The following is a 12007-nucleotide window of genomic DNA, read 5'->3' on the forward strand; positions in this document are numbered from 1 at the left end:
TCATGATATCGAAAAGGAATTTGAAGGTGCTGATCATATTCTACGGTTATCCATGGACGATATTCCACCAGAAGTCGTGAAGCGCGACATTTACGCCTTCGTATCTGAGGAGCTGAAAGAGCTATCAGAATTTCGGGGCACACATCTTGCAGACCTCGCTGCGAAATCAGACGGACTCTTCGAGTGGGCGCGTCTCGCGTGCGGATACATCAAGGAACCCTATTTTGGTTTATCTCCAATGGACTGCTTCGATGCTGTTATGAACTGCGATCCTGGGGAATGGAAAAACTTGTTGTATGATATGTATCGGCTCATGTTAGAAGAAATTGCGCCAAAGGATCAGTATACAAAAGCCCGGTACCAGCAAGTAATAGCGATATTTCGTTCTGTGATGGGACAAATACTTGCCACAGCCGAACCGCTCCCTTTAGTTTCATTGCAAGTTATGCGACATCATTTCCCGGAGGATCACGACCATTACCAAGTGGATGTAATGATAAAACACATAGGAGCCCTCCTTAGTGGCGCTACCGACTCACATACCCCTATCCGACCCCTTCATGCGACCTTCCAAGAATTCCTGACAGACGAATCATCCAGCGGGGGCTTCTTTGTCGAGAGAACGAAGGAACAACAACGCGACCTTGCATTTGCGTCACTACGAGTGATGGAACATGACCTTCGTTTCAATATCTGTGATTTGAAGTCGTCGTACCTCCCTAATTCCCAAGACACGGACCTGCCTCAACGAATCAAAACATCCATTCCCCCACATCTGTCCTATTCCTGTCGATTCTGGGCTACGCACGTGTCAGCATCGAACTTCGACTCGGAGCTCTCCAACGCAATAAAATCATTCTTCGACGATGAGCGACTGCTCTTCTGGGTTGAAGCACTCGGCCTTCTCAACGGAATCAGTGGCGCGATAACCGTGCTTCCACTCGTTGCCAAGTGGTTGAAGGTGAGCACATGCCTACCAGGCAGCGTCGGATGAACATCTTACAATCAACTACAGAGCCATTCTGGATACGAAGATGTGCGGTCCACCGCAATGGATGTGCAAAGATTCATTCAAGTGTTTGGGGCCATGATTTTGCACAGCACGCCACATCTGTATTTATCAGCGCTACCATTCTCACCCATCAACTCCACCATGGCTACCAATTTTGCTGCAAGATTTCCGAACAACCTTCATCTGGTATCCGGACGTCATTTGAACTGGACGGCTGTCCAGATTGTGATCAGCGGGCATACTGATCGGGTTTCCTCAGTCTCGTTCTCACCGGATGGTACTCGCATCGCGTCTGGTTCTTGGGATAAGAGTGTGCGGCTGTGGGATGCAGCGACGGGACAGCCATTGGGTGAGCCCTTGCGGGGGCACACTGAACCAGTTTTGTCAGTCTCGTTCTCACTGGATGGTACTAGCATCGTGTCTGGTTCGGCGGACAAGAGTGTGCGACTGTGGGATGCAACGACGGGACAGCCATTGGGTGAGCCCTTGCAGGGGCACACTGGACCGATTTCCCCAGTCTCGCCCCCACCGGATAGTACTCGCATCACGTCTGGTTCGGGGGACAAGAGTGTGCGGCTATGGGATGCAACGACGGGGCAGCCATTGGGTGAGCCCTTGCAGGGGCACACTGAACCGGTTTCCTCAGTCTCGTTCTCACCGGATAGTACTCGCATCGCGTCTGGTTCTTGGGACAAGAGTGTGCGGCTGTGGGATGCAGTGACGGGACAGCCATTGGGTGAGCCCTTGCAGGGGCACACTGAACCGGTTTTGTCTGTATCGTTCTCTCCGGATGGTACTCGCATTGCATCTGGTTCGGTAGATAACACTGTGCGGTTGTGGGATACATTGACGGGACAGCCATTTGGCGAGCCCTTACGGGGGCACACTGAATGGGTTTCGTCAGTCTCGTTCTCACCGGATGGTACTCGTGTCGCGTCTTGTTCATTTGATAAGACCGTCCGTCTATGGAGTGCAGTAGAAGTGCAACCATCCCCCGAGTCCAGAGAGCCAGATTCCTCCGCGTTTGCGCTGCATCGAAGCACCACACCTCCCACCCACGAAAGCCGTATCATGTCAACCAACACTTGTAACGATCATCTCATTTGCTTCTCGTCCAGCCTGGAACACGCCCTACCCGACCCCGCTGACTTAATCGAACCCACCCCTCATCATAATTCTAATTCAACTCCCTTCTTGCTGCATGCTGATGGATGGATTATGGGACCCAATCACCAACTCCTTTTCTGGGTGCCTCCCGCTTCCCGACATGCGTTTTATAATCCTTGGACTTCATTGGTGATACCCAGAGGATATCCCGAGCTTGATTTGAGACGCATGGCACACGGGACGCACTGGTCGAGTTGCCGAGATGCGTGAGTTCTTGATATTTACCATTCGTCCACGCAGCTACTAACATCAATCCTGCTAGCTCCATGTAACGATGATTTTATTGCCGCAATATCGAGTGTACCATCTGATTCTTTAATTCCTTGTCGATTTTATACCCAGCACCGAACCTGAATTTATAGTTGTCCGACTGAATGATATCCTGAAAAGCAGACTGGGTGAAATTCAGATGTGGTTGCTGCTTTGTGAGAGCACGTACCGAAAACTAATTTCATCAGACGTGGTTGCGCCCTTGAAAATTCATGCGGATGTCGACGTTCCAGCACGGAATTGAAGGAGGATTCTTTATTTGAATGAAAACATATAATCATTGGTTCAGAATGGTTGGTGGTCAGATGAAGCGCCCATAGGCGCCCATTACTCAATCCGACTCCAGTTGAACTCCTACTACTTAGCTTCTCGAATCTCATATGAACTTCCAGACATTTGGTCCGAGCAGACAATATGTCTTCAGTGAAAACTTCGGTTCTTCAAAACGACAATCAACGTCGAGACTCGAGCTTATGACACACAGGTATCTCCATTCCTTTGAATGTATCCTTCGCGATCCCAACTTGCTTGCGCTTGCAAAGGCACGGCCCTAGATGCCACGACCTCCACCATGGCGCAATCCCCCGCTCTAGCAACTAAGATAAATTCTAACGCCCTTCATGAGCTTGGAGGGTCAGCAAAGGAATGTTCGATCATATCCTACTCTCCAGATGGCCGACAAATGTTCTGTGCTCCTGACGTGACAAGACCGTTCGGCGATGGGATCTACAGGCGGTTTTATATGTAGATCGATGAGGTTGAGCACATTTGGGGTGAAGGAACGAGTTATCACTGTTGGTGGAGATTTTTATTATTATGGCAGCCCGAGCTCAAAGCCTAGTACAGAAGTTGAGACGGGAAGAATCGTTTCAATGCAACTCGCAGAGGATCAGCTACATCAACATTTCTGCGAACAACACACAGCTGGAGGACAGGTCATGGGATGATAGAATGTGGATATGGAACTTAGATACTGGCAAACTCATGGCCGGTCACCCATATACGCGTCACTCCGCGGTACCTGACATCTTGCTCCGGTTGGGCCTGTGCAATATGCGAAACTCACCATGACAAGGTATGTGTTTATCCGTTATACATCGTCTGGGCACTAATATTCTCTTGAAGATCGACCGAACCCTCAAACATTGACTTGAAGTATGCCACCCATTGATTATCCACTGTGCTAACAAGAATGATCATTGTAGTCTAGATGTTTCCTTTCATATGATCCTTCGCCCTATGTCCCCAAGGCATCTGCCTTCAATAGACCCGTAGCGTTTCGGGTTTATTTAGCAGCCACAAAACTATGTCCTCCTACTTCGTTTCAAGCCGCTATTATCCCTACCACCTAAGGACCACCAGGTTGGGAACGACGTATCCTACCTCTTCCAAAAATATGGAAACGGATTCGTTATTCTCGATCTCCCAAGGCGATGTCCATTGTAAGAGAAGCTCAGCAGACGTCCTCAAGATCTGCCAGTTTGGAACGGTGTGTTTCCACCTCTTGGTAACATTTGGACGCGCATTTGTCACTCTCAATCCCACTGGGCGGCATCGACTCAACATGTCCAGATAGCGACCGCACAGGCTAAAAGAGTGACGTTCAGCGTATTCATTCTCAATGACATATCTTAGGAAATTCCCAGAGGACTGTAGATTCACGTCCACGACGCATAACGACAGCTCAGTGTTCTAGTGGTACCAGGGCAAATCCCTGTTCGCAGTCGGCGTCGACTCAAGAAGGCTCGGCTCAGGTATCTAGTGACATTAGGCATAATTACCAAGGAACCATAGCTCGGAACGACTCGGCACATTCTGGGCAAGCCAGAGGACCGGGATAGCGTTGATTCAAGGATTGTCTATACGGAGCGGGATACCGAGAGCGTCAAAGCATACAGATGCTGGAATATTTTGTGGAATTGGTTGTACTACAAAGGTGAGTTTCTTTACATCTGGAATGGACGTAGTCAATTCATGCATCGCGTCAGCGTTCTGACATCGCTCGTCTCCTGCTTGATTATGTTCTATGTATCGCATACTTTACGTCAATATGTAAACTTGTTCTCCTGTGGCTCTTGCTATGCCGAACGTATCAATGCCACATATTTTGTATGATTTGCGCAGAATTGACGTGATAGATATGATATTTAACAAAAAAACAGAGCGCATGGTGTAAGGCCAGTAGACATTGAAACATGCTAATGTTGGCCTACATCCTCCAAGGATTATAGCTAGTCTCTCTAGTCGGCCCTTCTTCATATTGCATGGATCAAGTAAATTACCCTCGTGTCTCGTCCTCCAAGCATCCACACAAATGCCGAATTTCCCTTAACAGCCTGAGAGAACACTTCCTGAGGTGACATTGACGAGGTGAGGGACCGGCAGGGGGAGAGGAAAGGTCGCCGAAGAGTGCAACGAAAGAAGGTGGGTGGAAGTGTCCAAACAGGTTTGTGCGATGGAAGGGGTGGGAAGCTTAAGGAGTGGGCAAGAAGAAAGCGAGCGGGTTAACGTTGGGATCTGAGATCTAGACGCGATGGCAGGCTGGAGGGATAAAGTTAAGGTTGTTAGTGAGAAATTAGACGTAAGGGACTGACAGTCCCTCTCCACTGGCAGGTCCCTCCTCCACTAACGTGAGAATCGGAGATAGACATAGCGGTATGGAAGGAACCGACCAGGTTCCTCCCTCCAAAGATCCGTGAGTCGGGGAAAAAATCGACGTTGCAACAAAGTAACAACTTGTCAAGGAAATAAAAACCCACAAACCTTTTGATATAGGCGTTTCTCCTCCACTTCGGACCCGGAGCGTTACTGAGTTTGATCCCACGCATGCCGTCCCTACCCCTGCCAATTGACGATCCCAATTCCGCGAGGGAACCTAAGTAAAAGTTCTAAAGTTCTGTACGTCCAATGCCGGCAGTGCCAATTGAGGTGTACTGTAAGGCGTGCTCAATTCTTACGATGTCAAGTTCAAGGTGTGTCAAGTCCTACCGTGCCTTAAGCCAAACAACATAGCCGACCGGCAAGACTAGACGAGACTCCATTTGGGTTGCCGAAGCCAAGCTTACTGCGTCTTATCACCCCACCATCGCATAACACATTGTCCTCGTTATGCAGCGAAAACGAGAGTTCCATGATCTCTTAAATGTCCTTTCTGCCTCGTCGTCTATGTTGGGCATCTCAAAACGCGCTCGTCTCGAACTTGAGCATGTTATTTTCCCCGATGGCGACAATGACGACCACAGTCATCATACTGCCGCATCTCTCACAAGAACAAGCACAGCGCTTCAAGTATTTGCAAGTATGCTGTCTGGTGTCTCACGCGGCCCATACAATCAATGGAGAAAATGTTTTGAATTCTGCTGAGCTGGCCAGACTGAGATTTTCGACATGAATACAGGTATGTTTTGTATTGGATCATCAGCGCTATCTTCGCCAAGATCTTTCAGGGCCCACCTTCCTTGTCCATCTGCTCGAACAAAACCCCATCTTCCAATTAACTGGTGGAGTGGGGGACCCCTAGGCGAGGGGCGGAGTAGCAGCCGGGTAGCACCGTAGCTTAGTCAGCCACTCAGTGTCCTTCGGGCTTTGTCGTAGCGTAGTGCTCTTCACCACTTTGCCTTGCTCGCGACACGCAGGCACACAGTCGCGGATACACCGCTCCACTGGCAAGAGACCACAGCGCGCAGTCCGATATCAACTGGCGTGCTTTCTCCTTCGGTACGGCTCATGCAGCGCAAATCCACTCCAAGCTGCCCACAAACTTGCGATTGGATTCAGAACAGTGTTCCTGTACTGCCGGCTAAGTCCTCTGCTGAGCACCATTGACGTCTTGTGAAACATTATAGATGCCATGTGAAGAATTAATAGTGTTGTATACTATGTTCCGTGCTGGATAACTCATCACTGGTCAGTGGATGTCATGAACTCTGCTGACTTCAAATCAGTTTCCTTTTTCATAGTTTACCAATACTTACATATCTTCCGCTTCGGTTCTCTCCTTTCTCAGTTTCGTGCTCGTCTGTTTTGATAGGTATAGCCTACACACTTGTATTTGTATATTCTAACGTCGTCTGTTTTGATAGCTGTTGTGGTTGTCGCTCGGCGTCTCGCCTCGGCTTTTCTCTCTCTGATAGTGGACTACAGTGAAGTTTCTATGTTCAAACATAAACTTTGAAGTTCATCGGTGTGTTCACTTCGGTAGCTTCGGCAACCCAAATGGAGTCTCGCCTAGTCTTGCCGGTCGGCTATGTTGTTTGGCTTAAGGCACGGTAGGACTTGACACACCTTGAACTTGGCATCGTAAGAATTGAGCACGCCTATAGAGTTACGACCGTAACTTCGTCACGTGTCCCACCCCACAGCGAATCGAACCTATTTGATGTGACGGTCACACTAAATTTCGGGGGGCGAAGCTATTTTGTGACACGCGGTAAAACAGGAAAAATCGCCAACAACAAAACCAAAAATTGCTACGGACAGTTAGACACGAGATTCATTCTGAAGGGTCAAAATTGATGGACATGCTGAGAAAAGGCCAAACTCACATGGATTGCAGCTGCCAGGGCGAAGCTAACTTGGATAGGTCACACGTCGCAAGGGCCTACGAAGCTGCGAAGCTAAGTGTGACATGGTCACACCCGAAAGGGCGCGAAGCTACGGTCGTAACTCTACAGTATGTCCTAGTGACTGCTTTAGCTGACTAAGCCGCCTGAAAGTTTGCCAACCTCACATCACTTGCGTTTGCACTGAGTTCATCTCAACACCAGCAGTCAGATGCTTTCAGAGTCCTAAATTGCCTGGACTCGGAGGACTTCGGGGATAAGGGCACGTGTGTTTAGATGCGCCGTAACTTATCTCATATCATGCCCAAGGGGGGCCCCGCGCCCGTGATGCGGTGTTTCGAGAGCGTAAGTCGCAGAAACTGACCGGTGACATGACAGCTTATCGCTTATTTCATCTACTTAGGACAATGATGATATAAGAACTCAGAGCGCAATCCGTAAAAAATCGACCCACCTGTTATCTGTTACATGTCTTCTGGTATACTCATCCTCTTCGTGGCTGCACTGGCCACAGTTTTCTTCTACAGTCGTCGACACAGTAAATTACCACTACCCCCTGGGCCATCTCCAAAGTTCTTTACCGGAAATGTTCATCAATTGCCAAAGAAAGAGCCTTGGCTGATGTATACCACGTGGGCTGAAAGCTATGGTGCACATTATCTAATCTTCCGCTTGCTACAACACTTCTAACTTATGTCTCGTAGGGCCCATATTCTCCTTCCGCGTACCTAACCGGCAGTTCATAGTTCTCAACTCCCTACAATCAGCTACTGAATTACTCGATTCACGCGCCACTACATACTCTGATCGTCCAAGAAGATGGATGTACACAGAACTTGCGAGGCGCAACCTAACCCCGTTCAACATATCTTTCACTCACCCGTATTTCAAGACGTATCGGACGGTCCTCAAAGCCAGTCTGAGTTCCCGCACTATACGAAGCTACCAGTTGCTGCAGACCGAACAATCTCGTGTGCTGCTTGATGGTCTGTACAAGAGCCCTGAACATTTCGCCGATCAGATCAAAAGGTAAAATTCTCGTGACTGCTTGTTTTGCTTGTTTCTTATCGAAGGTGCAGGAACTCAGCGGCTGTTGTCCTTTATCTCGCATATGGTTGGAAGGTTACCCAGAATGACGATTATTTCATCGGTATCCTGAAAGAAGGCTCAGAAATCAGTGCCATGCTATCCCAGCCTGGACGTTGGTTGGTCGAAGCGATACCATCATGTAGGCCCTCTTTTTAAGTTCCGGGCATCATAAAACTCAGCTAGTCGACCTTCCATGAGTGCGTTTCCTACCTTCATGGTTTCCAGGGGCAGGTTTCAAGCGTGTAGCATTTGACCTCGGGCAAAAGTTACGTAGGGTCGACACAATACCATTCAAATGGTCCAAACAGCAAATAGTGAGCCTTGCTAAGCAGTCTTGCAAGTTCGTATTATCTGGAATCCTAACCGATTCTCGACCGAATCAGCGCAGCGGCAGCTACACGCATTCCTTCGTTTCAACACAGCTCCTTCCAGAGGATGGGTCCACGGTCAGTGCCCAACAAGAAGAGATCACCAAGTGGTGCAGTCAAGGGATTTATGCAGGGGGAGTTGACACCGTAAGATATCTTTTATACCCTCCCTCATGTGAATTTTCGAACAATCACTGGCATGAGTAGACATCATCATCCTTGACGTCTTTTGTCCTGGCGATGGTGCTTTATCCCGAGGTACAGAAGCATGCGCAGGCAGAGATCGATGCCGTCGTAGGTCAGGACCGATTTCCCACATTCAATGACAGAGACAAGCTTCCGTACATCGGAGCACTCATGCAAGAGCTCCTCCGCTGGGCACCCGTGGCTCCCCAAGGTCAGCCACATGACTTTTTCGTCCCACTTCCCGCTCACTCTCAGCGACACAGGGCTCCCGCACCACGCAATGAGGGAAGACGTTTACAAAGGGTACCGCATACCCAAGGGCGCAACCATCATCGCGAACATTCTTGCCATCTCACGGGACAAAGAAATGTATCCCGACCCATTGGAGTTCAGGCCCGAGCGTTTCCTTGGTCCCTCACCCCAATTGGATCCACGCAAATTCATCTTTGGGTTTGGACGCCGCGCATGCCCTGGTGCCTATCACTTACATGACGCTATCCCAACCAAAACTAACGACCGCATCTTATTTCAGGGCTGCATTTTGCCCAAGCCTCCTTGTACCTCAATATCGCTTGCATCCTTGCTGTGTTCACGATCGCCAAACCGCTTGATGAGAGAGGAGAAGAGATCACACCTCCTGCAGAGTTCGAGGATACTGGTGTACTCTGGTAACTCGACCCTCTGAGCCTGAAACGCATGCTTACACACCCAAAGGCACCCCAAACCATTCAAGTGCAGGTTCATACCAAGGAACAAGGATTTGATGACAACTCTCTCACAATAATCAACATATCGGCCAACTTCAGCCAAACTCCACTGATATGTAGATTATAAGTAGTGCGGTATTTACATGATTGCTTCGTTCTGAGATATTTCTAACAGCCATGTACTTTTATCTTGTCAGCAGCCATGAATCTCGTTGAGTACAGTCAGTGTCGACTGGGACAATACTCATCTAATTCATCCTTGTCCCATGTCTGCTCCCGTTGTTGGCATTTCGCTATGTTCCCGTTTCCTGTCACTGTCGCGTTATAACACGCCACTATGTCTTATTGGTTCGCAGTTGGGTCTTTCCCTCAGGCTTGGACTGGCTTGGACTAGTACGCCTTCATCAGCTTGCTTTCTCAACTCATTGTCTGTCTGAGTCTGATGGAAGTTCCGACAACTAGTGTGCAATACTAGTAAGTCACTGCCTGCTGAACGAGAGTTTTGACTCTTGTTCAATAGTCCTACCGGTGACAGCCTCTGACGGGTAGCTGCAGAACTTTCGTTTAAACTCCTGTAATGACGTTGGTTTACTCGAGCTAAATGCATCCTGCGAATCCAAGTGAATCAATATACTCCTGCAAGGCTTTTTTGGTCATAACGTGGAGATGGTTTACATACTAACTCTCACAAATATAGGTATTCCTAGTCTTTCCCTTTCTATGGAGAAAGACGATGGACATATACCACTCGGCTGGGTCGTCATTCTGTCATGGATTCGATGATGACCAAGGTTGGAGGTCAGGTGGTGACTGCGCAGTGATGGCGTAGCGGCATAAAGTACTACTCTCACATAGCATAGCCTATAAAGGTCGGCTACAAGTTCCCACAACTCTCACTCTTTAAAGCATTCTCTAGTACCACTGGAAGTATCCACTCTTATTCATACTACCATTCTAACATCTCCATCATTATGCCTGGAAGTACTCTTCCTCCTTTCCCGAATGATGTTCGGACACATCCACTCTTGATTATTGATTACGAGCTCATCAAAGCTGGAGACGTAGAGGAAGTAAATCGACTGTGGGAGGCAGCGACGACTATCGGATTCTGGTAGTACGTCATATTTAAGTATTTCGTTGAATGCATATCGGATCCAACTCTCTAACAGTTTAAAGAACCACGGCGCAGACAAAGAAGTCAGCGACATGTTTGATATGGGAGCTGAGACAATGGCCCTGCCCCTTGAAGAACGTATGAAGTTCGAGCAAGGAGATAGCGGACAATCTTTTGGGTTTGTTTTGATTTAATTCACGAGCGCCTCTTATCTTATCTGGGTTCCTTATCAGGTACAAGAAAGCAGGGGCTAATGCGATTGATGCAACTGGTAGGATTTCCAGGTTGATATACAAGCAGTAGACTGACGCAAACACAGGCGCATTGGACGCTGTCGAATTCATAAACGTCTCTAAAGATGATGCTCTGGCATATCCGCAAGTCGTTCACCGCACCTACCCATCAACCGTCAATGCTCGCATGGAAAACACAATTGCACCATTTGCCCGCAAGGGTCTCGAGGTGACATATGTTGTATTGAATATATTCAATGACAAGCTTGGACTGCCGAAAGGGACTTTGGAGAGACTGCATGACATGGAGGAACACAGTGGTAGTGAGACTAGATGCATTCGTAGCCCTCCTGTGCAGGTCAAAGAAACGACGAAAGATGCTGTACTAGGTGCCCATACTGATTTCGGCAGTCTGGTGGGTATCTTGACACATGGGCCACGCTTTTTTCATCAAACGTTACCAGAGCTTCTTGCACAATCGCCTCGGTGGACTCCAAGTGCTCCCCCCAGGTCACGACGAGTGGTCCTACATTCGAGTGAGCACGAGTCTAGTGCTCGCGTACACGTGCAACAGAACTCATCTACTGATAGCCCATCCCTGGACATGCAGTTTGCAATGTTGGAGATGCGTTGTCTCTTTTCAGTGGAGGCATCCTGCAATCCAACATCCACCGTGTTGTGTGCGTGCATGAGTACCTGAATTTTCAACCTTACTAATTTATCGAATGACCATGGAAAGTCCACCTCCCGGTGTACAGGCTGAATACGAGCGATGGTCCTTGGTTTTCTTCACCCGTCCGGGCAATCCGAAAGTTCTCCGGGCACTTGTTGAATCCAGCCATATTATTGCAGAAGCAGTGAAGAAGCAACCTGACAGAAACTTTGAGACTGGTTCCACTGCTGCAGACTGGTTCGCGAGAAGAGTCAAGTATCAGAGGATTGGTAACAGAACGGTAGGCACCCCTTCAATGTGTTGCAGCGGATGTAATCATGGATGCCGAAATATCACAGGGTCCAGAATCTTGGGCTGCAAGCCGAGGGACAGAGCATACTCCGACGGCAGCCTAGACTATGAATTGTCTGTCCCGCTCAATAGCCAATCTGAAGCAAGGTCATCGCTGGCGACAGTGCCTAATTCAGACAAAGGCAGTCAAACTTCAGGCATGGTGTTGTGGGGGAAAGGTGCTTGTATCGAGATTGTAAGTCGTAGCCTCTGTAGACTGTCGTGTACGTAGCACCAGCACCATGAAATAATGTCTCGATTCTAGTAAAGACTGGCACATCAGAAACAAGGAGAAT

The 12007-nt window shown here is 48.6% G+C and overlaps 3 protein-coding genes across 3 annotated transcripts; 2 read left to right on the forward strand and 1 right to left on the reverse strand.

Moving 5' to 3' along the window:
* Positions 1-3469: 3469 nt before the first annotated feature.
* Positions 3470-4458, reverse strand: BJ212DRAFT_1364527 (uncharacterized protein). Its single transcript, XM_041336032.1, has 3 exons — positions 3655-4458; positions 3575-3604; positions 3470-3524 (listed from the first exon to the last, which is right to left on the reverse strand). The coding sequence occupies exon 1, from the start codon at positions 4013-4015 to the stop codon at positions 3791-3793; it is 225 nt and encodes a 74-aa protein (XP_041191551.1). The 5' UTR covers positions 4016-4458; the 3' UTR covers positions 3470-3524; positions 3575-3604; positions 3655-3790.
* Positions 4459-7479: 3021 nt separating this feature from the next.
* Positions 7480-9438, forward strand: BJ212DRAFT_1274666 (cytochrome P450; the record flags this gene model as incomplete). Its single annotated transcript, XM_041331170.1, has 9 exons — positions 7480-7660; positions 7716-8040; positions 8091-8239; positions 8299-8414; positions 8484-8615; positions 8676-8865; positions 8918-9127; positions 9187-9322; positions 9369-9438. The coding sequence occupies 9 exons, from the start codon at positions 7480-7482 to the stop codon at positions 9436-9438; spliced, it is 1509 nt and encodes a 502-aa protein (XP_041191552.1).
* A 712-nt stretch (positions 9439-10150) lies between these two features.
* BJ212DRAFT_383357 (uncharacterized protein) lies at positions 10151-11929 on the forward strand. Its single transcript, XM_041343060.1, has 8 exons — positions 10151-10475; positions 10531-10653; positions 10709-10746; positions 10795-11123; positions 11173-11244; positions 11300-11388; positions 11448-11661; positions 11720-11929. Exons 1-8 carry the CDS (start codon positions 10333-10335, stop codon positions 11774-11776), a joined length of 1065 nt encoding a protein of 354 aa, XP_041191553.1. The 5' UTR covers positions 10151-10332; the 3' UTR covers positions 11777-11929.
* The last annotated feature ends 78 nt before the right edge of the window (positions 11930-12007 follow it).

Source organism: Suillus subaureus (genome assembly GCF_016647635.1).
Source record: "Suillus subaureus strain MN1 chromosome Unknown BJ212scaffold_22, whole genome shotgun sequence".
In the NCBI taxonomy this organism is placed as follows: Eukaryota; Fungi; Basidiomycota; class Agaricomycetes; order Boletales; family Suillaceae; genus Suillus; species Suillus subaureus.

What these genes read in the sequence shown, in the direction of transcription:
- BJ212DRAFT_1364527 (XM_041336032.1), bottom strand. Translation starts at nt 4,015, where the DNA reads ATGTTGAGTCGATGCCGCCCAGTGGGATTGAGAGTGACAAATGCGCGT.
- BJ212DRAFT_383357 (XM_041343060.1), top strand. Translation starts at nt 10,333, where the DNA reads ATGCCTGGAAGTACTCTTCCTCCTTTCCCGAATGATGTTCGGACACAT. An exon ending in TAATGCGATTGATGCAACTG is followed by an intron (nt 10,747 to 10,794) that starts GTAGGATTTCCA and finishes ACGCAAACACAG; the next exon opens with GCGCATTGGACGCTGTCGAA. An exon ending in AGAGGATTGGTAACAGAACG is followed by an intron (nt 11,662 to 11,719) that starts GTAGGCACCCCT and finishes GAAATATCACAG; the next exon opens with GGTCCAGAATCTTGGGCTGC.